Genomic DNA, 24,190 nt, shown 5'->3' on the forward strand with positions numbered 1-24,190 from the left:
TCCATAGAATAGACAAGGGGCCACAGCTAAGGGGCTTTTTGGGCAATTCTACAAATGGAGTTAAAAAGAGAGTTTCATAATGAGCTCAAACTCCTAACAAGGCAGATGATGACAGTGTGAGATACACGCATGGGGACTGTGCAGCTCCAGGCAGATTTCCTTCTGAACATAAAAGGAAAAAATGATGTGTTTGAAAATATTGTTTGCTATGTAAATGTATCTCTTTTGTCTCCACATAAGTGGTTGTCCTGGATTAAAAAAGCCCCACAGTAGCATAGCAGCTATTAGGAAGCAAATTGACTCTCCAGGCTGGAACCAGGACAGTGGTCATGGCAGTGAGACCCTCCCTCCCCTCTTCCATTAAACCCTGGGTATCTCCTGTAGTTCCAGAAACCCAACCCTCTTAAAACTGCAATGTGGGCCTGGCTGACACCAAATCCAGTCATAGCCAGTTGTGTAACTGGATGCACATAAAAGAGCTGGACATTTAAAAAGGCTGCAACATTAGTACAAATGTGTTAAGAAACAGCATCCTTTAGGCTTTGTGAAGGCAGCACAAAGGGAGGGGGTCAACTCCATGAGGAGGTGCAAGCTGACCCTGGCACTCTGATGCTGCTTTTCAGGTGCTCGTGCCCAGAGCTGTCTCCATCCCCATGAACATCGGTTCTGATGCAGCCCCTGGTGATGCAGGAATGGCCCTATGCCCTCCCACAATGTCCTGAGTGGCACGGCACAGAGCAGGTACAGCACAGCAGCACTGCCCGTGTGCTGTCTCAGGTAAGAGCTGGGTCTGGGAGCCTTCCTTGCTGCAAGTGTATGTGGAGCAAACTGGGACCTCTGTTCCTGGTGGAAGGGAAAGCTGCTAGCTCCAGGCCCCCATCTGCTTGCACTTAATGAGAGCATTGGCTCTCCTCAAGCATTTTGGCTGCCAAGCGTTTCCCAAAGTAGATGAAGAGAGGCAACCTGCAGAGCTGCATTTCAAGCCTCCTTCAAAATAAAGAGGAAGAGGCCTCTGTTTGCAGCTCTTTGTTGGGTTTATTCTGTTCCTGGAAGTCTGGGAGAGCATCGGCTCCTTCTGAAAATGTAGGTTTCTCACTTCCCTGCTTGCAGAGAACAGCTTGGAAACCAGCCCCTGGCAAACGCTGTGTGCAGAGGAGGAATCTGACCTCTTTCTGGTCTAATGTCTTGAGGAATGGCGAGTGGGTGCTCACACTGTTGGTCTCCCTCCTCCGAGCCAGCCCAGGCTCCTCACCGAAGCCAGGCAGGGAGGTGAAGGTCCCTGGGTGAACGGCAGTGCAGAGGGAAGGGGAAGGGGCTGTGAGTGTCTGCAGAGCTGCCCATGCTCCGCACTGAGCAGCCACACGCTGGCTGAGCACCTTGCTCTGGGGCACTCAGGACAGCAAGGCTGTGGGAATGCTGGAGCATGGAGCATTCCCCTTTGCTGCCTGCAGCTGTTGCCCCAGGGTACCTCTTGCCTGACAAGAGACTGATGGATGGAGCTGAAGTTCTCCTTGGATGCTGGCTCATAGGGGGAATGAGGGGCCTGGCTCTGCCTCTTTTCCTTCATTGTGCTTCACACATGAAGAGCGAAGGCTGAGGCTGGGTTTCCTGCCTGGCTTCCATCAGCATGGATTCATCCTGCCCCAGAGAGCTGCGGTCTGCAGGAGGGAGGCAGAGGTGTCTCTGGAGTGGCTCCAGCATGTAAGGATGAGGCTTGCAACTGGGGCAGGATCTTGACAGCTGAGCCAGGGCTTATTTGCCCTGTGTTGGAGAGCTGCTACCAGGCCAGTGCATAGGTGGTTAATGAACAGCCCAGCAGCTGAAGCGAGAAGGGAATGGGATACAACAAGATGAGTAAATGCCCTCCTGAGCTGCCTGAGGAGTCCAAGCCTCTAACAATGGGGTCAGAACCCTATGGGGTCTGCTGGGAGAGGGGTGATGGTACAGAGCACCCTGTGGGACCCACCAGCAAGACAGAACACAGGGAGGGTGCAGACAGCCTCAGCTCGGGTCATATCCAGCACTGGTTTCCCCCAGTCCCTGCCTGGGCCTGGCTTTGTGCTGTGTGGGTATCGGTGTGCTGGGTGCTGTGCACCATGTGCCTGCTGGCTCCTGCAATGGTAATGACAGCTCGACTCATGCAAAGGGCCTGCAGTGCCCTCCTGCTCACAGGTGAAGGTGTTGCCAGGGTGCAGCCCTCTCCTCTTGTCCTTGCTTGTCCTGAAAATTCCCTGCAGAATATAGAATTATAGAATCATGGAATAGTTAGGGTTGGAAAGGACCTCAAGATCATCCAGTTCCAACCCCCCTGCCGTGGGCAGGGACACCTCACACTAAACCATATCACCCAAGGCTTCATCCAACCTGGTCTTGAACACTGCCAGGGATGGAGCATTCACAACCTCCCTGGGCAACCCATTCCAGTACCTCACCACCCTCACAGTAAAGAATTTCTTCCTCATATCCAATCTAAACCTCTGCTGTTTCAGTTTGAACCCGTTACCCCTTGTCCTATCACTACAGTCCCTAATGAATAGTCCCTCCCCAGCATCCCTATAGGCCCCCTTCAGATACTGGAAGGCTGCTATGAGGTCTCCACGCAGCCTTCTCTTCTCCAGGCTGAACAGCCCCAACTTTCTCAGCCTGTCTTCATACAGGAGGTGCTCCAGTCCCTGATCATCCTCGTGGCCTCCTCTGGACTTGTTCCAACAGTTCCATGTCCTTTTTATATTGAGGACACCAGAACTGCACACAATGCTCCAGGTGAGGTCTCACAAGAGCAGAGTAGAGGGGCAGGATCACCTCCTTTGACCTGCTGGTCACACTTTTGGTGCAGCCCAGGATACAAGGATCCCATCCTTAGTTGTGTCCTGGCCTTGCTGGAGCCTCTTTCCCCAGTCTGGGAGCTGGTTCTCCATCAGCCTGAGAGGTGGTGGGAGAGGAGGCTGGTGCTGGTCCCAGAGGGAGGGACAGCAGCTGCCAGATGTGCAGGCAGGGAAGGAGGGGAAGAGAAGGAGAGATAGAGGGAGCTTTTGATTCCCTCCCTGTAGGTGGAGGAGAGCATGGGAACAATGCGGGCGTCAGGACTGCGGGGGGCACAAGGAGCCAGCCCAGAGCCTTCTGGCAAAAACAAACCATTTGCACCCAGTCCAGGCAGGCAGAAACATCTGGGCTGGGGCACGTGGGGGCATCTTCACTTCTTGGGTGTCAAGAATGTGACTATTTCTCTTCCAAGCAGCCAAAGCTCGATGGGGACCACTCCCTGGGTCAATCTCTTCCCTGCCAAACACCCCATCTGCCCTGTGTGTGCTCCAGCACCTGAGGGCAAGGTCTCTGCTTGTACCCCCACCCCAGCCCCACCATCACCGCTGCAGGGATGGATTCCCCCTAGCTCCCGGCGCACCCCACCCGGGCCAGCTTCCTGCACGGAGCCTTCCCAGGCTGGGATGCCCTGCAGCCCTGTCCCCTTGGTGCTGTGCAGGCAGCCCCGGTGGCAGCAGCGGGTTAAGGCAGGTTGGAGGCTGCCGGAATGCCACCGGACAAAGCTGGGATTGAGGCTGGCTGCGAGGCGCTGCCGCCCCCCTCCACATTCCTGGGGGGTCAGTGCTCGGGCTGCTCTGCCGAGCACACGGTGACCGGCTCCTTCCCTGCCGGGTGCTGCCTGGCAGCACCCGGAGGGGTGGGAGGCGATGCCCGCTCTCCTAAGGGAGCTGAGTGGTCCTGCGGCGGATCTGAGGCTAAGCACAGGTAGATGCGCCTGGAATTGCGTTCAAGGGTGGAGAGGGAATGCGGCTCCCGGCGCTCTGGGGAACGGATGCTTCAGGGATGCTTCAGGGATGCTCGGATGCTTTTCCCCTCTGCTCGCTTGCAGGGGCTTTGTGCTAGGGGAGCAGATGCTTGGCCACTGCTATTGGCTCATCTACTGGGCATGGTCTGTGAGCTGTAGGCTTGGTAGGCTTTTAGCTTCTTAAATGAGGCTGGGAGGGCTGTGTTGTTTGCTGAGCTGTGCACTTGCACCCAGGTAGAGCTGATCCCTCCTTTGGTTTCCCCTGGGACAGAGGGGAGGGCTGGGTGTCCACTGGCAGTGCTGTGAGGATAACCTGCTTCAGGGTCGGGAGGATCTGCCCATGCACAGTATTGATTTTTCTATGTGCCAGCAGCAGTTTTAGCTGGAGCAGTTTGTTATTCACGGCCCCAAGGTTCCTGTGAGTTCTGTGGGTCACAGTTTTCTCTGTTTCCTCGATGCTCCCGGAGCAGCAGGATGGCAAGGCAGAGAACAGGCTGGTGTTTGGTGCTTTGGGATGAATCAAACCCAGAACCAGTCTTGGGGACCATTTGATCTGAGAACTATTGTGGAGGGGGTATTGGTTTAGTGGGCAAGCTCCTTGTCTGGTGGGTACCTCCTGCCTGTTGTCCTCCTTGGCTTAGCTGGATTTGTCCCCTTGTCATCTCTGGGAGCCCTTGGACAGGACAAGTATCTGCACAAGAGCTGCTGCTCTTCCCCAGCGGCAGCTGCCCTTCGCTGGCAAAGGGGTGCCTGTTGTATGCGCTGTTTCGAAAGCGCTAATGCAGTTAATTACGGCTGATTAATCACCTGGGGATAATTATCACAAATGAGCTCTACTATCAAAGCAGCATTAGATCGAAGCGCTGCCATTTCCCTAACAAAGCACATCAACGTCTCACTTGTGGGGATGAGACGTGTCCCTGTGCTTTGCACTAGTGCTTTCCGAGAGGAAATCCCCCCTCACTCGCTGAGTCCATGTGAGATGCTGCTTGTCCTGCTGGTGTGCGGTGCTGTTGCCAGCCAGTACAATGATGTCTTCATTGGCATCATGAGCAGGAGCATGACAGAGTGCTATGGGCTTAGGGGAAGATTTCTCCCCCATCCCCTGAGGGTTTGTTATCCAGGGATCAGCACCCGGTTTTCCAGGCTGACTGATGAGCTTCCATTGTGTGGCTGGGTTAGGGTTTGCTGCCATCTGCTCAGAGCATCCTTCTCACCACTGCCCGTTCTGGAGAGCTGCAAGGGAGAAGCAGCATCTGGGGAGGAATAGGAGCATCTGAGATCTCCTGTGCAGGCAGGGAATATCCTTGTGCTTGTGTAGAGGAGCAGGTGGCAGCTCCCAGTACTGGAGATGGCGCAGAAGAGGTTGGCAGGTCCCCTTGGTCCTAGGAATAACAGGATCCATGGTTCTTTCCTTTTCTCAAAGGCACAGCAGTCTGTATGGCATGGAAAGACATCCCTTTTAGCCCTGCAGGGACTGTGACACACAAGGGGCAGCTCTGATTTAATCCTTAGCAGTGAGATAAGTTCATTGCTGGATAAGTGATGAGCAGAGATCCTGCAGAAGGGAGATATACACTGAGCCCTTCCTTCAGCCTTTGCTTTTGGTGCTGCTGGAGCTGGCCCTGCATCCTTCTTCCACCAGCTTCCCTGGAGCTGCTCACAGACCCCTCTGGGAGCAGGACATCCCCTTGCCGGTTGGAAAGCCAGGCAGGGTCAGAATGAGCAGGGTCCGTGTCCCCAGGCAAGTGCCATAAGCATAAGCCAGCGCTCTCTGGATGCAGCCTGGTTCTGTTTCTGCCCAGGTTGAAGCCCCACAGGATGGTGCAGGACCCTCGTGTGTAACCCCCTGGGCTGTGAGTGGTGCTGCAGGGCCCAGGGCCCCTCTGGAGATGAATCTTTGCTGGAACGAGATCAAGAAGAAATCCCAGAGCCTGCGGTAAGAGCTCCTGCCCGGAGCTAAGCCTGGGGCTGTGCTGGGCTCCCAGTGCTGCCTGCTGCAGGTGCTTGGCAGGAGGGCTTGAGCCTGTTTGCTTGATGAGCCACATGAGTTCAGTGACCTTGGCTTGGTCTTCCCTCTTGTCCGCAGACCTCTGGGTCTTTCTCCTTGTGCTGAAAAGCATCCCCTCAATTTCCGCCCATCCCATCCTTTCCTTCACTCCTGCTCTTGCTTTCCTCTCCTTTCTCCATCTTCTGCCGCTGCTGTCTTGTCTCTTTCTGCCCCATTGCCTTGCTGCCACCTCCACTGCACTTGTCCCTTTGCTGGGAGCCATCTCCACTGCACATGGGGATCGTGACTTCCAGGCCACCAGAGGCTGCGGCTCCAGAGCCAGCACAAACACAGCCCTTAACTGGGGCATGTTAATTGTCTCCTGCCTCAATGCAAAGCTCCTGGGAGCTGCCCAGTCATGTAAATGCTGAGCCAAGCCCTCCGTGTTAGACCCACAGGCAAATGCAGTCACTCTGCCCCTTGCTCTGGAATCCAGGGAATAGCCTTAGGGTTTCCTCTCCCCACTGCATGCTTCACCCTACCTGGTGGTGCAGTGTCTGTGCTCACTGAGGGTCATGCACAGCCCATGCCGGTCCCTGGTGGGGTTGTGTGTGTCCTGAGATCACCCCAGCTGTGGTGCTGTGCTTCCCAGGGAGCCTGCTCCTTTCCTGTCCATCTGACCACTGTCCTGCTCTGCTGCCAGGGCTCGGCTGGAGGCCTTTTCCGACCACAGTGGGAAGCTGCAGGTGCCTCTGCAGGAGATCATAGACTGGCTGGGGCAGAAGGATGAGGAGCTCTCGGCACAGCTGCCCCTGCGAGGGGACGTCGTCCTGGTGCAGCAGGAGAAGGAGACCCATGCGGTACGTACGCCTGCACCTCCCCTGACACCGGTCACTGCTGTGATGGGCTGCAGGTCCCATGGCACTGGGACCCCCGCTTCATGTCACTGCCGATGCCCACAGCCATGAGCCCACCAGGCTGTGGACAGGACATCCCAAAGCAGCCTGTCTCTGAAGCCATCTGTCCCGGCAGATCCATGCTGCTTTGGCACATCCTGCTGGTCCCCCCCTTGCTCCTCCAGCAGCTGAACAGCTGCTGGGATGAATGTTTGCATGACCATGCTCTTGCTGCATAAGGAGTCTCCAAGCAGTGCCTATGAGGCATCATCAATAAAGCACTTCATTTTGCACAGCCCTGGCTCAACAAACCCTCCTGAGCTCCCTGTTCTGCCGCCCCCCTCCAGCAAAGCTGCAGTGCAGAGCTCTGCAGCAGCCACCTTCTTGCAGGTGGTCATTCCTTCCCCAGACTGCAGGAACACTTCTCTGTTACCTCCTCCATGTGTCTCCAGTGGGGTTTGGGCTCTGCAGGGAATGACTCCCAGCAGCACTTGGCTGTCCATTCTCCATCTGAGCCTGCTGTCTCTGTGCTCTGCTCCCCAGGCTTTCATGGAAGAGGTGAAGTCTCGGGGACCATACATTTACTCTGTCCTGGAGTCAGCACAGGCTTTCCTTTCCCAGCATCCCTTTGAGGAATTGGAAGAACCAACTTCAGAAAGCAAAGGTCTGTGGAGAGCCCCTTTCCTTGTTCTCCGGGAGCACAGCTCCTCCTGGGTTGGGCTGAAGAGGATGGAGTGGAAGTGGTTGGTTGGTTGGTGTGGCACGAAGCGGCACATCAGTGCTCTGCTCCCAATCCCCTGGCCAAATGACAGGCTGGCAGAGAGCAGTGCTTCTGTCCTAGACAAAGGCAGAGGCTGTTGATGGAGCCCATGGTGGGTACATCTCATTGGGCAGTATCAGATGTGCTCTGGGGTAGGTGTTTGAGGAGCTGGTGCAGAGATGGATCCTATTATTACTTGGTTTCCCTCCCTCTTCCCAGTTTTCCTTAGGTTTGTTTAACCTCCCTTTCCCCTGCCCTCCCTCCATCTCTTGCCCACTCTCCTTTGGGCTGAGCTCTCACTTTTCTCTCTGTTCCCCATCTGTTTTGCCTTCACAGATGTGTCTCCCCGGCACCGCATCCAGAACATCAGCCGCTTTGTCTGGAAGCAGGCGAACGTGGCCAGCGAGCTATGGGAGAAGCTCACAGCGCGTTGTGTGGACCAGCACCGACACATCGAACGGACACTGGAGCAGCTCCTGGAGATTAAAGGGGCCATGGAGGAGCTCAGCACTACACTGGACCAGGCTGAAAGCGTGCATGAAACCTGGGAGCCCATTGGGGACCTCTTCATTGACTCCTTGCCAGAGCACATCCAGTCGACCAAGGTACTTCTGGCTCCAGCCTTCACTGCAGAGGGGTGAGATGCTGCTTCCCAGGAGGGCAATGTTGCTTTTCCTGACGTCTCAGCCCAATGCAGCCTCATTACTTGGGGTCTCAGGGAGCAGGTCCTCCCTTTGACAGCTCCATAGCTTTGTGAGGGTGGATTTGTCCCACAGTGTCCAGGCAATTGGCTGTGCTGAGCCCCTTGTCAAGGCACAGGCCTTCCACAGTACAGTGGCTCAGCATAGGTGAGCTACTGCTCATATTCCACTTCTCATCCAATGTGGGTGATGTCCAGACTGGCTGGGCTTTGGTTTTCCTCTGCTAAGGTACTTAGTGGAGGGTCGGTCAGCAGTGTCCTGACACCCACTCGCCCACCCTAGCTTGTACACATCAATCAGATCCAAGTCCTGATTGTTCTCCTGCTTCTTCTCCTTCTTGCCCTACTCTGTGCCTGTTGCCCTGGGCCTGGGGCTCCAGCTGTTCAAAGAGGAGCTGTCCCCCGTGAAGGATGGGGTGAAAGTGGTCAATGACCTTGCACACCAACTTGCCATCTCAGATGTCCACTTATCCATGGAGAATTCCCGTACCCTGGAGCAGATCAACACGCGCTGGAAGCAGCTGCAGGTGGGAAGGAGTCAGGACCAAGCACTGCAAATAAAACACAGGTGGGAGGATGCTGGGGAAGGGCTGATGCTGCTGAGCTTCAGGGATGATGAGTAAGGCTTGACATAGCAGGGATGGCATAGCTGGTGCTCCCAGAGGGAGAGCATCAGTTTAGTGTGAGGAAAGGTGCTGGTAAATCTATAGAGGTCTTGAGCAGGAAAAGGAAATGGGAGGAATAAGGATGTTCTCTGAGGAGAATCAGGATCTGATGGGGATGAGTCAGCACCAACTGTGGCTGTTTTGATGTCTGTCAAGATATGGATACAGGTGAGCTGGAGATGTGGCTTGTGCTGCCTCAGTCTGTGGGAGGAGGTGTAGAGGGCTGAGCAGACTGGGGAGTGCAGATACCAATGCAGGTGAGGAAGGAAGAGGACCTGCCTGCTGGGGCATGTCTGAGCCCATCCACAAGCACAATGGGTGACCACTGAGTTCTTCTGTCCCATTCTCCAGGCCTCCATAAACGAACGCCTGAAACAGCTCCAAGATGCCCATCGGGACTTCGGACCAGGCTCCCAGCACTTCCTCTCCTGTACGTGAGTGGGTCTTCCTGGCTTCCCACCTTGAGGCTGCCTCTGCAGGGTGGCTCAGCATGGGCTGTGGCACAGGAGAATGGGATACAGAGCCCTGTTGCTGAGCCCAGAGCCACACACACAGCTGGAAAAGGGCTCAGTGCCTGTTGCACAGGAACCAGAGCAGGAAGCATCTCCCAGAGTTAGCATTGTGCAACCTCACCTTGCGGGACCAAGGGTGGGACATGAGTGTGGTTCCCCTTCAGAATGCAGCTCCCAGATGATGCTATGACCGTGCCAGCCTCAGAGATTGGGTAGGCAGACAACAGGTATCAGAAAGGGGCAGAGCCCTATGGTGTTAATCGTTTGGAGGCCAAGAATGTGCGTGTTAAGGAGGTTTTCGTTCACATGTCAAGGCAGAGGGATGCTGTTCCCACAGGTCTGAGCTGCTGGTGGCTCTCAGACCTGCAAAGGATGGGTAGCAGGTTGTGGAGGCCACCCTTGGAAATACTGAGCCCTGCGGGGTCTCCAGGTATCAGTGGGGTTTGTTGGCCTGTGTTTGTATGCAGACCATGTCTTCCTATCTGAAAATAAGAACAACTTTCCTAGTTGCTGGAATTGGTAAGCTGCCTGTGACAAGGGAAAATAGCTGAGGGTGATAAAAGGGCTTTCATCCTCTAGATAACAAACATAGGGTGGCAGGCAACTGGTACGGGATGAATCCTCATCTTCCTGAGATACTGCAGCTGACACACATAGCATGAGTAATGGGAACAGCAGATGCTGTGGGTGCCCAAGCCTGGCCATAACAGGCAGTGCTGCGTGTGTGCCCAGATCCCACTGGTGACCACAGCATTGCCTTGGGCACCACCAAAAGCATCGTGAAGTGTCTCTTGCTGAGTTCTGAGCTCAGCCAGACTAAGAGCCCATCTCAAGAGAGGCAAGATGCCTCTACCAAGGCCAGCAGTCTTGTGTCTCTTATAGGTAGCATCTTCTCCAGCCCCCCCAGGTGGTGATTTGGGAAGGCAAAGCCTCTTCAGAGGCACCTTCCTGCTGACAAGGTCCCGTTGGGCTTTCATCAGAAACAGCATCAGCCTAAAGGAGCATTTGGTGTTGGTCTGAGACCTGTGTCTTTCCCGTTGCAGCCTCCGTGCAGGTTCCCTGGGAGCGAGCCATTTCCCCCAACAAAGTGCCATACTACATCAAGTGAGTGTGCTCCCAGCCCGTGGGCTGCTCTGCTCCAGTGGGAACAGGAACTGGGGACCAATGAGGACGGGGGGGGCAGTGAGCAGGCTGCCCTGAGCACTGAGCTCTGGTGAAGTGTGTTGCCCCAGCCAGGCAGAACCAGGCTTACCCTGCCTGCAGAGGGGCCCCAGAGGATGGGGAACAATGACTGGAAGGGGTGGGGGGCTGGTAGCCAGTGGGGGCCTCCTCCTGTGGGCATCCTGCATGGTGCTGTGTGTGGTGCAGCAGCCCCAGCATCTGCAGGCACTGGGGGACTCACTCCTGGGGCTGGTTGGGTCCCTTGAGCAATCTACTTAATTAAGCAGCTGCTTAATTCCCAGTTTGACTTTTGGCTTCCTTCTATTCCCCTTCCAGCCACCAGGCCCAGACAACGTGCTGGGACCACCCAAAGATGACGGAGCTGTACCAGACGCTGGGTAAGGAGCCTGCCACAAAGCCATTCACTGTGGGGTGCTATGAGAGATCCCCCCTGCTCTCTGTGGCACTGGGACCCCCAAAGCCATGGGGAGCATCCCCCTGCCAGGCTCTGCCTCTCCTTCTCCCACACACACTCTGCTTCTGCTGGTGGGGCTGGTGCCTGGGACCTGCAGCTGCTCATTGCCCTGGAGATGAGGATGTGGAGCTGCAAGTTCATTCTTTTCCTGTGTTATTGCAGCGGATTTGAACAACATCAAGTTCTCAGCCTATCGGACAGCTATGAAACTGCGACGGGTACAAAAAGCCTTGAGATGTGAGTGCTGGAAGCATTTTCCTCCTGCTGGGTTTCACTCGATAAAGGCATTAAACTAACACAAGCTTTTAACAGCACATCAAAGGCAGGAGCCCACCAGGGGACAGGTAGCTGAGGCGAGAAGTGCTAGGAAGATGAGCCTGTGGCTGGGAAGCTGAGCAAATCAACTGTGCCAGTGCCTTTCTTTGCAGGCTTAGGGTGGAAATGCCTCAAGGGCAGGTGTTAGTGAAAGGTATTTGAGAACAAAGTGATCCAGCTCCGAGTTACAAAAGCTGTGGGATCAGGCAGGAGCTCATCCAGGAGCTCTAAGAGAAGCCATGGATGTAACTGAGAACAGAAACCAACCTTGCTGGCAGGGGCAGGGAGGGCTCCGTTAGTTAAAGAGGAGGAAGGGAACCAGTAAACCTCACTCTGGTAAAACTCCAGTTAAAAGGTGTCCCAGCCTGTGGCAGGAGGTTGGAGCTGGATGAGCTTTAAGGTCCTTTCCAAACCCTTCTATGATTCTATGTGGGTGTTTTAGGAGGGCTTTATGTGTAAGAGCAATTCTGGGAGCTGTGCCCATCCTGCAGTGGGTCTCACACTGCTCAGGACAGGGCTGCCTCTCCCCTCTCCTGTTTCCCTCTCTGTCTCTGATCCTTCTGCCCATGCTTTCTGCACAGTGGATATGGTGACCCTGGCCACAGCCTTGGAAATCTTCAATGAGCACGACCTGCAGCCCAGCGACCGAGCGATGGACGTGGTGGAGGTCATCCACTGCCTGACCACCCTCTATGAGAGGCTGGAGGAGGAGCGGGGCATCCTGGTCAACGTGCCGCTCTGTGTGGACATGAGCCTCAACTGGCTCCTCAATGTCTTTGACAGGTACTGGTCTGCATCCCCCTGTGCTGCTCTTGCAGCTGGCAGTGCTGCAGGATGGCCCTGGCCACTGGTGAGGTCCATGCTTGCCTCACTGACCCCCTGCCATCCAAACCCATCCGGAACAGCAGCAAACCTGTGCAATGTCTCCCCTTGCAGTGGCCGCAGTGGGAAGATGAGGGCTCTCTCCTTCAAGACGGGCATCGCATGTCTGTGCGGGACAGAGGTCAAGGAGAAGTTCCAGTGTGAGTCCCTGCCTGCCTCCCGCAGGATCCAATGTGCAGTAACATGGGGAAAGCAGGAATGCTTTTGTTTCCTGGCTTAGCCCTTGTTTGCCCACAAAGAGCAGAGCAGCAGCTATCCTGCAGTTACTAATATGCTTGCATCACCACCTTTGTCTCCCTTCCTCCTATGCCACCTAAATCAGAAGGCATTTGTGCAGACTAACTGCTGCTCTGGTGATGTTGCTTGATTGCACTATAAGGAACAGTGCAGAGAAGGCAAACAGGCAACACTTAGCCAGTGCTTCCCAGAAGGAATACACCTGGGGCTGCACAGTTGGGGTTTCAACCAAGGAAGCAGCTTTGCTCACTGCATTTTAAGCATGTCACTTTCTGCTGTGGGATACTACAGAGGGGTTAGCACAGGAAGCATCAGGGGGTTAAATAAAGGGATTGGGCAGCTTCATAGAGGACAGGCCAGCTGTGGCTCCTAAAGAAGTGATGTATGTAATCTCAAGAAGACTCTAAGGTCCTGGTTGTTGGGAGCTGGAAGGGTACTGGTAAAGGTTATTCAACCATAGATCAGTTTCTGTCTCTTATGTGAGCTCCCTGGTCTAATCCACGCATCCCACCCCCCGTGCCAGCATCCTGCCCATTGTGTCGGGCATCTCCCATGTATCTAACAGGGCTCTGTGTGTGTGTCCTGCGGCAGATCTCTTCAGCCAAGTGGCCAATGCTGGGGGGCTGTGTGACCAGCGGCACCTCGGTGTCCTGCTGCACGAGGCCATCCAGGTCCCACGCCAGCTGGGGGAAGTGGCAGCGTTCGGAGGCAGCAACGTGGAGCCCAGCATCCGCAGCTGCTTCCGCTTTGTGAGTAGGGTGATGGGACAGGCTCCAGAGGTGGTGAGGAGCTTGCACCCTATCACAGCAGCCCCTTCCTCTCCCCTCACAGAACAATGGGAAGCCCACCATCGAGGTATCCCAGTTCCTGGAGTGGGCCAACCTGGAGCCGCAGTCCATGGTGTGGCTGGCGGTGCTGCATCGGGTCACCATGGCTGAGCAGGTGAAGCACCAGACCAAGTGCTCAATCTGCCGGCAGTGCCCCATCAAAGGCTTCAGGTAGGGGCTGTGATACCTCGGTCCCCAAGGGAAGTGTGTGCTGTCCTGCAGGATGGAGCTGAATTTGCTCTCTGCTGTTGAGGGGACCTATTGCTCTGCAGCAGCAGGGCTTCAGGCAGGGTGCCAGTGGAGGGGAGGGAGCAGGATGTTCTTTTGGGCACTTCAGCCATCAGTACTGTGGGTTTAATGGGGTGCAAGAGCAAAACAAATCATCTTTGCCTCCTGCTGATCCAAAATGAGGTGGTTTTGCTGCCTCCCTGCCTCCCTACGGTCTCTTGATCTCCCCAGGTATCGGAGCCTGAAGCAATTCAATGTGGATATCTGCCAGACTTGCTTCCTCACTGGACGAGCCAGCAAGGGCAACAAGCTGCACTACCCCATCATGGAATACTACACCCCGGTATGGAGCAGGGCTGGGCTGGTCTTGACTCAGAGCAGGTCCCTATTGACAGCAGCAGCCTTGTGGTGTTGAGGCTGGTGCAGCCCCAGAAGTGGATCCCTTTGTATGTTTCTGCTCCCCTCTGCATGCAGAAGGCTGCCTGTGTCCCTACTGTGCTGGGGCTCCTGGTGAGCACAATGGGCACCCAACAATGTCCAGCTTGGCTTGTGCCAGGCCCAATGACAGGCTGAGAGAACTGCCATGTGCCCTCCTTGCTTCCTCGGTTGTGTCTGCCTCTTCCTCTGTGGAGCTCATGCGCAGCCTGAAGGGACTTCTCCCCTGCTGTGGTCCCCACTTTACGTTAAGCAGCACCTTGGCAATGTCTGTGTCTCTGCAGACCACATCCAGTGAGAACATGAGGGACTTTGCCACAACGCTGAAGAACAAGTTTCGCTCCAAGCAGTACTTCAGCAAGCACCCACAGAGAGGTTACCTGCCCGTCCAGTCCGTCCTCGAGGCTGACTTCTCCGAGACGTGAGCTGGCTGCACCCGGGCTGTGTCTCTTGATCCTGTCTGATACATGGGCTCTATAGATGGAAGCAGCATCTCAGCTGCAAGACAGGGCTCCCATGGGAGGGTTGGAGCGGGCACTTGCTCTTGGGGTGATACAGCTCCTAGCTCTTGCTGGAGCAGAGATTGCAGTCTCCCTCTCCAGCCTGTCCCTGGCTCTTCTCAGTCCTGAGCTCTGAGGGAGGGCTGCCAGGCCTTGCTGACCAGTGTGCATCTCTTCCAGACCAGCCTCCTCCCCGATGCTGCCGCATGCCGATACCCACTCCCGCATCGAGCACTTTGCCAGCAGGTATCACCATGGGCACTGCTGCCACGCCAGGGCATGGACTGTGGCCCTGATGGGTGCAGAGCGGTTTCAGGGCATACATACAGTGAGCTCCTGCTGCCTGCATTCCCCTTCATGCTTCCCAGCACATGGGGTTGGCTGCAGTGTGATGGGAAGAGGCAGCTCCGGGGCCAGGCAGACCTGCCTGCACCGCTTTGCTCCTGCCTGGGATGCGGCTGATGCCACACAAATTGGCAGCAAACACCATGCATTTGACAGCAGATGTCTTAGTGCTGAAGCAGCCTCCATGCACCCTCCTGCTCTTTCCTCAATATGAGCTGCTGGATGGGTTCCTCAGCACCTTGCTCTGCCCATGTGCTCCCCCGTGCTGCTGCCTTGAGGTCTGTAACACCTCTGCCCTCAGCATGGGTCCAGGCAGAGTGTGGGGAGCTGAGGAGCACAGGGAACATGCAGCTCATGTAGCTCAGGGCACACTTCCACCCCTCTGGTTATGTGAGAAGATGCTGAGCTGGCTGCATGGCAGAGAGGGGGCTGGCAGGGGCTGCTGTAAGTAGGGCGCATTAAGCAGACATTCAGGGTGTCTGTCACCACATCTGAACCTGTTTCTCTTTCCTCCAGGCTTGCAGAGATGGAAAACCAGAATTGTTCCTTCTTCAGTGACAGCCTGTCCCCTGACGATAGCCTGTGAGTTCTGCCTCCTTTCCTTCCTGCTGAATCAGGGCTCCTGTGGCTCCATCCCTGCCTAGCCAGGGCACAGAGATGCTTTTCTTCCCAGCTCCTTTGAGTCTGAGGTCCTTGGCTACCAAAGGTCCACTTGTGGTAGCAGCCACAACAAGTTTCCATATGGAACCACCTCCCTCCAGCCTGTCCTTCCCCACGAGCACACAAATCCTATGTGACTGATGTTTCTCACTAAGGTGCTTCTCCCCCTGCTGCTACAGGGATGAGGACCAGTACCTGCTGCGCCATTCCAGCCCCATCACTGATAGAGAGCCTGGGGGCAGTCAGCCTGTGCCGGGAAGCCTGAACATGGATGACAAGGGAGAGCTGGAGCGAATCCTGGCTCACTTAGAGGATGAGAACAGGTAGGGGCATGGGCAACTCTGAAAGGGGGGTTATAGCCTAAGGGAAAGGGGCTGGGGGAGCCTGACAGAGCTCAGAGTGGAGCTGGAGATAGATACTGGGGCCGGAGGAGGGATTGGAGGAGCTGGTTTGGAGCCCTGAAACCTTCACTGGAGCACTCAGGGTGTGCTCTGAGGGAGGTGGAAGACCCAAAACATTCCTGCCCCATGCCCAGAACCTGCTCCCCTCCTGAACCCCAAAGTGGCTGAAGTGAGCCCAGGGCACTGCTGTCTTCCCCTGAGCCCCTCACAGGCAGTGGTGCTGCTGCTCTGGATCACAGGCAGGGCAGCTCGACTCAGAAGGAGGTGATGCTTTCCCTTGCTCTCAGTCTCTTAGGAAGCAGTTGCATGGCCCTTTGTTAGGGGGGCAGAGCTGCAGGAAGGCTACCCTGTGGTGGCAGGGATAGGGTCCAGGAGCATGCAGGTCCTCCAGCTTCACAGCAACGGCTCCAGGTGTGCCTTGTCTCTGAGGAGAGCAGTGATGCTGATGCAGGTTATCCCGCAGGATCCTCCAGGGAGAGCTGAGACGTTTGAAGTGGCAGCATGATGAGGCAGTGGAGTCTCCAACCTTGGCTACAAGCTCCCCTGAATCCATGCAAGACCCATGTAACGATGAGCTCCTGGCGGAAGCACGAATCCTCCGGCAGCACAAGAGCCGCCTGGAGACCCGCATGCAGATCCTGGAGGACCACAACAAGCAGCTGGAATCCCAACTGCACCGGCTGAGGGAGCTGCTGCTGCAGGTACTGTCGGAGCAAGGATGCAGGGAAGCCCATCCTTGGGGTGGGCTTTGCCATAATGGAGCTGGCAGAAAGGGATGGTTGGAACTGGGGCAGGACAAGGACAGAGTTGTGACGATACCCCTTCTCTCACCAGCCTCCAGCAGAGTCAGAGGGCAACGGTTCAGCACCCTCTTCCTTGGCTTCATCTCCACATCAGTCTGAAGGCAGCCAGGCAAAGGAGAGAGATCACAACACCCCTGACACTGAGACTGCAGGTGAGGGCTGGGGCTGGGCTGAGCTCCCCCTTGGTTCAACGCTGCAGGAAGCTGCCCGGGCCCTGCCATCCTGCAGGAATGCTGGTCAGAGGTGGATGCCCATGGAGCTGCTCACCCCCTGCCCTCTTTCCTGCTGCAGATGAGGTGGAAGCCAAAACCCAGGAGGTCAGCGTGTGCCTGGAGGACATCATGGAGAAGCTGCGCAGCGCCTTCCCCAACGCTCGAGGTACCCGAGTGAAATCCCCCTCTCTGGCCTCTTACTGCTCCCTCAGATGAGGTTTTCCCTCGGAGCCCTGTCCCGATCCCAGCTTCCCTGTGATGGCCGATCCCCTGCAGCACCTAAAGCCAAGAGCTCTGCTGCCACAGTGCTGCTGGGACTGGTGTGCAGCCTGGGCACAGAGAGGATGAGGAGGAGGTTTTATACCCGCAAGGAGATGCTGCCAAGAGTATGGACCAAACAGACCCCTAATAAGCCACAAGGCAGCCTCTGCCCTGCTGGGGACCCTGCACCCTGCAGGGCTCCCATGGCAGGGATGGACGGACCTGCCAGCATCGAGTCTGCAGTGACCACCTTGAGCCACCTCTTTGCTCCATCCCTGTCCAGACCCTTCTCCAGGACACGTCGAGGCCCTGGTTACTGGGCGAGATGGAAGCAGTGGTGCGAGCTCCCCTCGGTGCTCATGGACATCTCTGCACAGCAGGGATGAGGACTGGGGGATGTGTGTGTGGATGGCACTTAACTTGCCAGTGGGTTTTGGTGTTGGTTTTACTGCTGTTCCTCTGTTCCATCCCAGGAGCAGTACTTGGTCCTGCGCCCAAGCTGCCCATGCGTGTGCTGAGGGAGGCACTGCTTGGTGCCAGCACTAACACACACAGGGGAGAGCTTCCCTCTCTGCCCATCCCCTGGCCTGCTTTCTGCCACCCCTGAGCCCGATCCTCCTTGGCTCTGCAGCAGCCCAGTTCTAACCAGGTGGCTCCAGGTCTTGTCCTGACCTCTGTGTTTCTCTTCCAGGTATGACCTCCCTTATCTAACACCTCCCGTGAGCCAGAGGCTTTTCCTAACCAGCTGCCTGGCTGCTTTCCTCCCCTTCCCCTCCCTGCCACGCTCCTTGTGCTGCAGCAGACCTCGCACAGACTCCCTGCGAGCCGGTTGTGTGGGATACTTGCCATTCCCAGAAGATCTCAGGGGAACACAGGCCAGGCAGGAGTGGGACTGGGATCCCAGGAGGTTGGCTTGGTCACAGCCACAGTGCCCAGGCCTGGGTGGGAAGGGTCAGAAGGAAGAACTGAAGCAGCAGCAGCTGCCTGTCTCCCCTGGCACTTGCAGGCTGCTGCCTTTCCCTGCAGCCCTTGGGGGATGCAGAGCTCAGCATCCCACTGCTCTTCAGCTCTGCTCTGGGTTTATGGGCACCAAAACACTCCTGGAGGCACCCAGGTTTTACAAGAGCTCTCTCTAACAGCATCCAGCTGCCAGCCTTATGGATTGAACTCTTTCTGCCAGCCAGGGCTCTGCAGCCAGCCAGGAACGTGCTGCCTGGTGGGGAGAGGCTGGGAGGTTTATGGAGTAGGGATGAGTCCATGTGAGAGCTTCAGCCCAGCTAGTAGCCTTATCTTGAGATGGTCTTTATAACAGAGCCTTATCATCTAATTTGCATATATTTCTGTATGTTATATATATATATTCTGTACTTAAATACTCTCATGGACTCACTCCATTAAATTCTAATACTGTAAGTGCAGCTGCCCTTCACTTTCAGTCCAGCCCAGGCTCTGCTCCTGCGGGGACCAGCACCCCCCCTGATGCTGCTTTGGAGCAGGGCTGCTGTGAGGGGAGCTCAGTGCAGGGCTGGACCAGCAGCAGTCCCCAGTCCTGCCTGGTTTGCTGGGGAGCTGTGCCTTTGCTGTGACACAGAGAGCGTGTCCTGCCTGGAGGCACTCGGAGCCAGGCAGCAGGGAGGAGGATGCTCTGCAATGGGCAGCAGTGCAGTGGTGCTGCTGGTCCCAAAGCTCCCTCAGGCTGACTGTCTCTTGCTGTGTTATGTCGAGGAAGAGGTAGAGGCAGGTGCTGAGGGGTGCCCAGAGTGGGGCTGAGGTGGCCCTGGTGCTCTGGGGACACAGTGATGTGATGTCTGAGCCCTCGGGATAGGGCAGGGCAAGGCAGGTGCTGGTGTGAAGCATCCTGCCCAGAGCAGGGCTTGCTGGGAGGAAGGGATGGGGCTGTTGTAGTGCACTGGGGTGGGATGTGGTGTGAGCTGTTTGGGAGGTGTGGACCAAGGCAGTGCTGGCAGAGGTGTGAAGCGGTGGGGATTGGGCAGTGTGAGCCCTATGGCCCCGTTTTTGGGGTGTTGTGCTGCAGTGTCCACTGGCAGCAGTGTGAGTTGCTGTCCCTGCTGTCCCCTATCACACCCAGGTGGGCAGCAGCCATGCAGTAGTGGTGGCATTGACGCTAGGCTGGCTGTAAGCATGCTGTGTGTTCGGCTGCAGTGAAGGACGGTATTCCAGCCTGTGAGACCGGGCTGGATCTCCTATTATTCCAATGGCAGGAGTGGGGGATAGGGGGAGGAACAAGGTTTTGGCCTGAGGATGAGGTCAGGAGTATCCATCCAGAGGGGAGCTGAGGGAAGGAAAAGGCAGGATGAGGGCAGAGCAGCCGGCCCTGGTGCCAGGTGCTGGGTACCACAGGGCTGGGAGCTGGGATGCGGCAGGGAGGGGAGCAGGCTGGCTAACGCTCTGGTAACCACGGTGCTGCTGTCCTCTCTGCTTCGTGCATCTCTGCTCTGGAAGGAGAATAAATTTGTACTCATCCTGAGACCCGGATCAGTGCTCTGGCCTCTTCTATCCATGCACCTCGGCTGAGTCAGGGCAGCTGCCAGCACTGTGCCACCCTGGCACTGCTCCTGCAGGGCTGCTGGGACACAGATGTCCCTGTGTCCACACCATTGGGAGCACAGCAGGAGCCCTGGGCTCCCCGGACACAGATGTGTCCTCCAGCCACCATCTTCCTTCATCCCCTTCCAGCAAGATCTGCTCAGGGCCATGTGGCAGCCTGGGACAGGGGCTGTGTGGGGACAGTCCTTCCTCAGCTGGGAATATGTGCTGTGGGAAACCCTTCAGCCCCAGGAAGGATGCAGGCAGCAGAGGGATGCAGGGTGGGCAGTCCTCTCCCTCCGTGTTTTCTCCTTGGAGCCCCATCAGGTCTCCAGGGCCCAGAGGTGTCCGGGTGCTTCTGCCCCATGTTCCCTGTGTCTCCACTGCACAGTGAGGGCTCAGCTGGTTCATAGCCCAGGGCAGGGCTGGGGGCTCCCTGCCCCACAGGGTGAAGCCCAGCCTCAGCTGCCATATGGAGCCTGGCCAGGACTGACCCTTGTAGGGCTGGACCTGCTCTCCCCCCTGCCTGGAAGGACTGGTGCTGCTGTGCCAAGGCCTGACCCGATGCTACTGCACGGGGACAGCTCTCACCCAGGAGACTTCTGGAGCTTAAACAGTGGTGAACCGCAGCCTCCATGAAGGGTGGCACAAACTGCCCCATCCCTGCGCGCAGGCTCCAGGGCAAGGCAGGAGGTGATCAGGGAAGCTGGTCCCAGCCAGGAACAGATCCAGGCCATGGTGCCAGGGAAGAGCTTTTATTCCCGAGCCAGCAGCGCTCAGTGGTGCCCGGTGCTGGAGCCGGTGAGTCGGACAGGGCGACAGGGAGAGCACAGCTTTGTTCCCGTGTCAGTGCCCGGCCATGCCCCAGCCCTGGGGCTCCCCTCTCAGTGTACAGCATCCCCACCGCCTGTGCTGTGCCCCTGCTCAGCGCTGCCCCCGAGCTCTCTGCTCTCGCTGCAGGGCCCTGGGGGTGCATCCTCCCCTTCCCTGGCTGCTGTGGGGCAGGGGGGTAGCCCTGTACTTCCATGCAGCGCATCCCCTGCCCCTGTGTGCCCAGCCTGGAGCTCTGCCCCTGCGGGGATGGTGTCTGTGGGGACGGCACCATCCCCTCTGGCAGTGCCTGCTGCCTGCTCCCTGCTGCTCCCCCCTGCCAGCACCTCCCCGGCTGCTCCATCCAGCTCTGGGGCTCTGCCTGGCTCAGCCCTGCCCACGGTCCCTGTGCCAGTGTCCCGTGCCCCAGCGGGTCCCTGCTGCAGCCCCTGCCCGAGCCCTGCTGCCTCTGGCCCCCGCGCTGCCCCGCAGTGCCCTGCAGGCAGCTCTGCTTGTGGGCTCTGTTCCTCTCTGTCCTCCTCTACCTTCCTTTCGTTTTCTTCCTCTCTGTCCTCTTTTACTTCCTCTTCAATCTTCTCTACTTTTCCTCCCTCCTCTTCTTCCTCTTTCCCCTTCTCCTTTTTCTCTGCTTGTGGAGTCTCTTTCTTATTGTCCTCCTCTTCCTTCCCTTCTCTGTCCTCTTTTTCTTCCTCCTCCATCTTCTTCCCTTCCTCTTTCCTCTCCTCTTTCTCTGCTTGTGGGCTCTCTTGGTCCTCCTCTGTCTTCTTTTCCTTCCCTTCCCCTCCTTCCTCTTCTTTCTCCACCTTCTCTCCCTCCTCTTCTTCCCCTTCCCTCTCTTCTTTCTCACCTCTCTCCTCTGCTCCCCTCTCTGCTCCCCAACTTCCTGGCTCTGCCCCAGAGGTGCCCAGGTTCTCTTCTTCCCCCTCTGCTGTCCCATCCCTCCCCTCCACCTCTGCAGCCTGCCCTTGGGTCACATCTGGTGCTGCCCCTTCACCCTCAGCCCTGGGGGTGCCTTGTTCTGCTTCTCCCATCCCTGTGCCCCACTCCTGCTGCCCAGGGGTCTCTGGGACCCCAACCTCACCATGGGGTGCCCCTTCCTGCAGCACCTCCCCGTTCCCCTGCCCCTTGCTGTCCTGTGGCCCCCGGGGTGTCTGGAAGAGCCCTTGGTAACGCTTCCGATCCTCCACGTGCTTCTTCCTCATCCTCTCCCCGAGCTGCTTCAGCTCCTTCTTCACAGCAGCAGCCATGGAGGGGTCGAGATGAGCCACCCGCAGGAAGTCCTCCCGCGCCTCCCGCTCGTTCCACACAGCAGCATGAGCCTTCGCCCGCTTGAAATAGGCCTTGGCATTGTCTGCCAGGAGAGGAGAGCCTGGGGGGTCTGCAGCTCAGGGCCACCAGCCACAGGAGCTGGAGACCATGGGAACCCAGGGGACACGGAGCACGTGGAGCAGGGGTGGGTGCTGCTGGAGGTAGGGGCAGGGTTACCTGTGCCACTGGGGGTAGAGGGTGCAGGGATCATCATGGGAAAGGGGAATCATGGTGGGCGGGGGGATGTGGATGATGTGGGATGTCATGGGTTAGAGATAGAGAATACAGCAGGGTGCAGATGCCATCATGGGCAGGGAGACCTGGGACATGGGTTCTGCAGTGGCCATGGGGATCCAGATGACATGGGCACCATCACAAGCAGAGGGATATGGGATGAGCATTGTTACGATTGGGAGATCCATAGAATCATAGAATAGTTAGGATTGGAAAGGACCTCAAGATCATCTATTTCCAACCCCCCTGCCATGGGCAGGGACACCTCACACTAAACAGAGTGCCTGGGGTGTGTTCACAGCAGGGTGGGATGCAGGGCGCAGGTACCTTTGTGTTTCTGCAGGAGCTCTGTTGTGTGCTCCAGCACCTCGTAGTACTCGCCCAGCTCCAGCTGGCACTGGCAGTAGTTGAGCACCAGTGGTGTGACCAACCTCTCCAGCTTCAGCCAGCCCTCCTCCCATGGCTTCTCCTGCCCCGGGGAGCCACAGTCAGTGGTTCATGGCTGTGCCCATCCCCTCCCTGGCACACTGAGGGAACCAAGCAGGGAGCACAGGAGGTGCCTGGTGCTGCTCACCTTGGCCTGCAGGTTCCTCAGGCAGATAACAGCCTCCTGGTACTTGGCTGCTGCCTGTGCGAACTGCTTGCGGAGCACGAGGCGGTTGCCCTCGCTGTGCAGTACGGGCACTGCCGCCAGCTTCTCCTCCTTGCTCATGGCCCACGTGTCCCGTTTGTAAGCCGAGGGCTCCTCTACCTGCATGGGCAGTGGGAGCTGAGCTGCTGCCCCGGCCATCCCCCCATCCCCACATCCCCCTTACCCGGAACAGCTCCATGATGAAGATGAGGGGCTGTGGTGTCCGCTGCAGCTCATCCAGGTCATCGTAGCCCGTGCTATGGTAGTCAAACATGTTGCCCATGCCACAGCGGTGCTTCTGCCCTTCCAGGGGGTCCCGGCCCTCGGCGATCCTCCGCATGCCCCTGGAGACCAGGGCATACATCCCTGTGTGCTGCAAGGAGAGGGGGGACCCTGCTCAGCCGCATGGGACACCTGCACCCATTCCCCTGCAGGTAGCCCACTGGTGCGATGGGGACACCTGAGTGCTTGTGCTTGCACCAGGCAAGGCTGGGGTATCTCTGGGTACATGGTCCTGTGCCCTGGCCCTGCAGAAAGGAGGGGGGTAGGTGCCTATGGGCCCCTCACTCACAATGGCATCGCACCAGAACTCGGCCACTTCCCCTGTTCTCATGGAGCTGAGCAGCGTCTCCCAGATCTCCAGCTTGAACATCTTGCCCACGATGATCTCCATGGGGATACCAGCTTCCCGGCTGTCATCGATGACCGTCCGCTCAAAGTCATCCTTCAGGGTCTGGAAGTGGAAGGTGATCTGCCCCAGAGAGGGCTCAGTGTTGAGCAGTGAGAGACCTCCAGCCCCTCACCAGCCCCAAACCCTCTGCCATGGGACCAGGATCTATGGCCAAGCTTGCTCCCAGCAACATGCTGGGTTGACTGGCAGCTCTCTGTTCACAGCAGGAGATTGTGCCTCCTTCCCTCCCGTGCCTCTTACGACAGCAAGCAGATGGTGGAGTGTCTTAACACCCATCAGTGATGTATCTTGCTGTTCCCTTTGGATCCCACTTTATAATCCACAAAGCTCCCACAGGATACACCAGGAGCTGGCAGAACCCACACCCATGGACTGGGCAATATCAGAGACCCCCATCAGCTCCCCACTGGCACCCTGTGGCTGTCTGTGCCCAAAACAGCCCTTCCTGCACCTTGCCCTTGAGAGATGTCCTGAAGATGGGATCTCCCCATACCACAGACCCAAAGCAGAGGATCTAACCATAATGGGCAGGGATGGTGCTGTTGGGCCCACTCCCCTCTCCAAGGGCTTTGGTGTAACAACAAGGCACCTTACCTTGCTCCCATCCTGCAGCTTTGGCAGCTCCCCTTGGCCTCCATGAAGAATCTTCTTCCTGACCCCTTCCACGTTCAGCAGGTAGGTTTCCTCCATGGCTGCTCCTGCTGGTCCTCAGGAGCAGGTCACAGGCACACGGCCACGCTCAGGCCCTTCCTGAGCTCCACGTCTGCTTCAGGGTCTCCCCCTTTCCTATCTGCACACACATGTCATCTCCCAGGGCTGCTGCTGGTGTTCCCAGCTCTGTGCTGGAGCAGAGCTTGGAAGCCTTCTCCCCTTCCCTTGCGCTTTAGGTTGACAGA

At 57.1% G+C, this 24,190-nt stretch overlaps 2 protein-coding genes across 4 annotated transcripts; one reads left to right on the plus strand and one right to left on the minus strand.

Annotated features, from left to right (window-relative positions):
- The first annotated feature begins 669 nt into the window (after positions 1–669).
- DRP2 (dystrophin related protein 2) lies at positions 670–18,940 on the plus strand. 3 transcript variants are annotated; one of them, XM_013129541.3, is made up of 23 exons: positions 670–777; positions 5,593–5,726; positions 6,481–6,637; positions 7,217–7,337; positions 7,770–8,038; positions 8,514–8,660; positions 9,150–9,228; positions 10,354–10,414; positions 10,808–10,869; positions 11,109–11,183; positions 11,843–12,044; positions 12,198–12,283; positions 12,972–13,129; positions 13,212–13,378; positions 13,667–13,778; positions 14,155–14,291; positions 14,551–14,616; positions 15,232–15,297; positions 15,555–15,698; positions 16,240–16,477; positions 16,611–16,731; positions 16,871–16,957; positions 17,744–18,940. In XM_013129541.3, the coding sequence occupies exons 1-23, from the start codon at positions 670–672 to the stop codon at positions 17,761–17,763; spliced, it is 2,817 nt and encodes a 938-aa protein (XP_012984995.2). In that variant the 3' UTR covers positions 17,764–18,940. The 3 variants fall into 3 exon arrangements, with proteins under 3 accessions (XP_012984995.2, XP_033919769.1, XP_005151275.2); XM_034063878.1 differs by lacking the exon at positions 17,744–18,940 and adding an exon at positions 1,985–2,042 and having other exon boundaries at positions 670–765; positions 5,600–5,726; positions 16,871–17,391; XM_005151218.3 differs by lacking the exon at positions 17,744–18,940 and having other exon boundaries at positions 16,871–17,391.
- A 191-nt stretch (positions 18,941–19,131) lies between these two features.
- Positions 19,132–23,984, minus strand: LOC101874380 (aryl-hydrocarbon-interacting protein-like 1). The gene is made up of 7 exons (XM_034063503.1): positions 23,889–23,984; positions 23,175–23,354; positions 22,788–22,976; positions 22,547–22,723; positions 22,300–22,441; positions 21,512–21,781; positions 19,132–19,256 (listed from the first exon to the last, which is right to left on the minus strand). Exons 1-7 carry the CDS (start codon positions 23,982–23,984, stop codon positions 19,132–19,134), a joined length of 1,179 nt encoding a protein of 392 aa, XP_033919394.1.
- Between the last annotated feature and the right edge of the window lie 206 nt (positions 23,985–24,190).

This window comes from Melopsittacus undulatus, chromosome 6 (assembly GCF_012275295.1).
Source record: "Melopsittacus undulatus isolate bMelUnd1 chromosome 6, bMelUnd1.mat.Z, whole genome shotgun sequence".
Taxonomy (NCBI): Eukaryota; Metazoa; Chordata; class Aves; order Psittaciformes; family Psittaculidae; genus Melopsittacus; species Melopsittacus undulatus.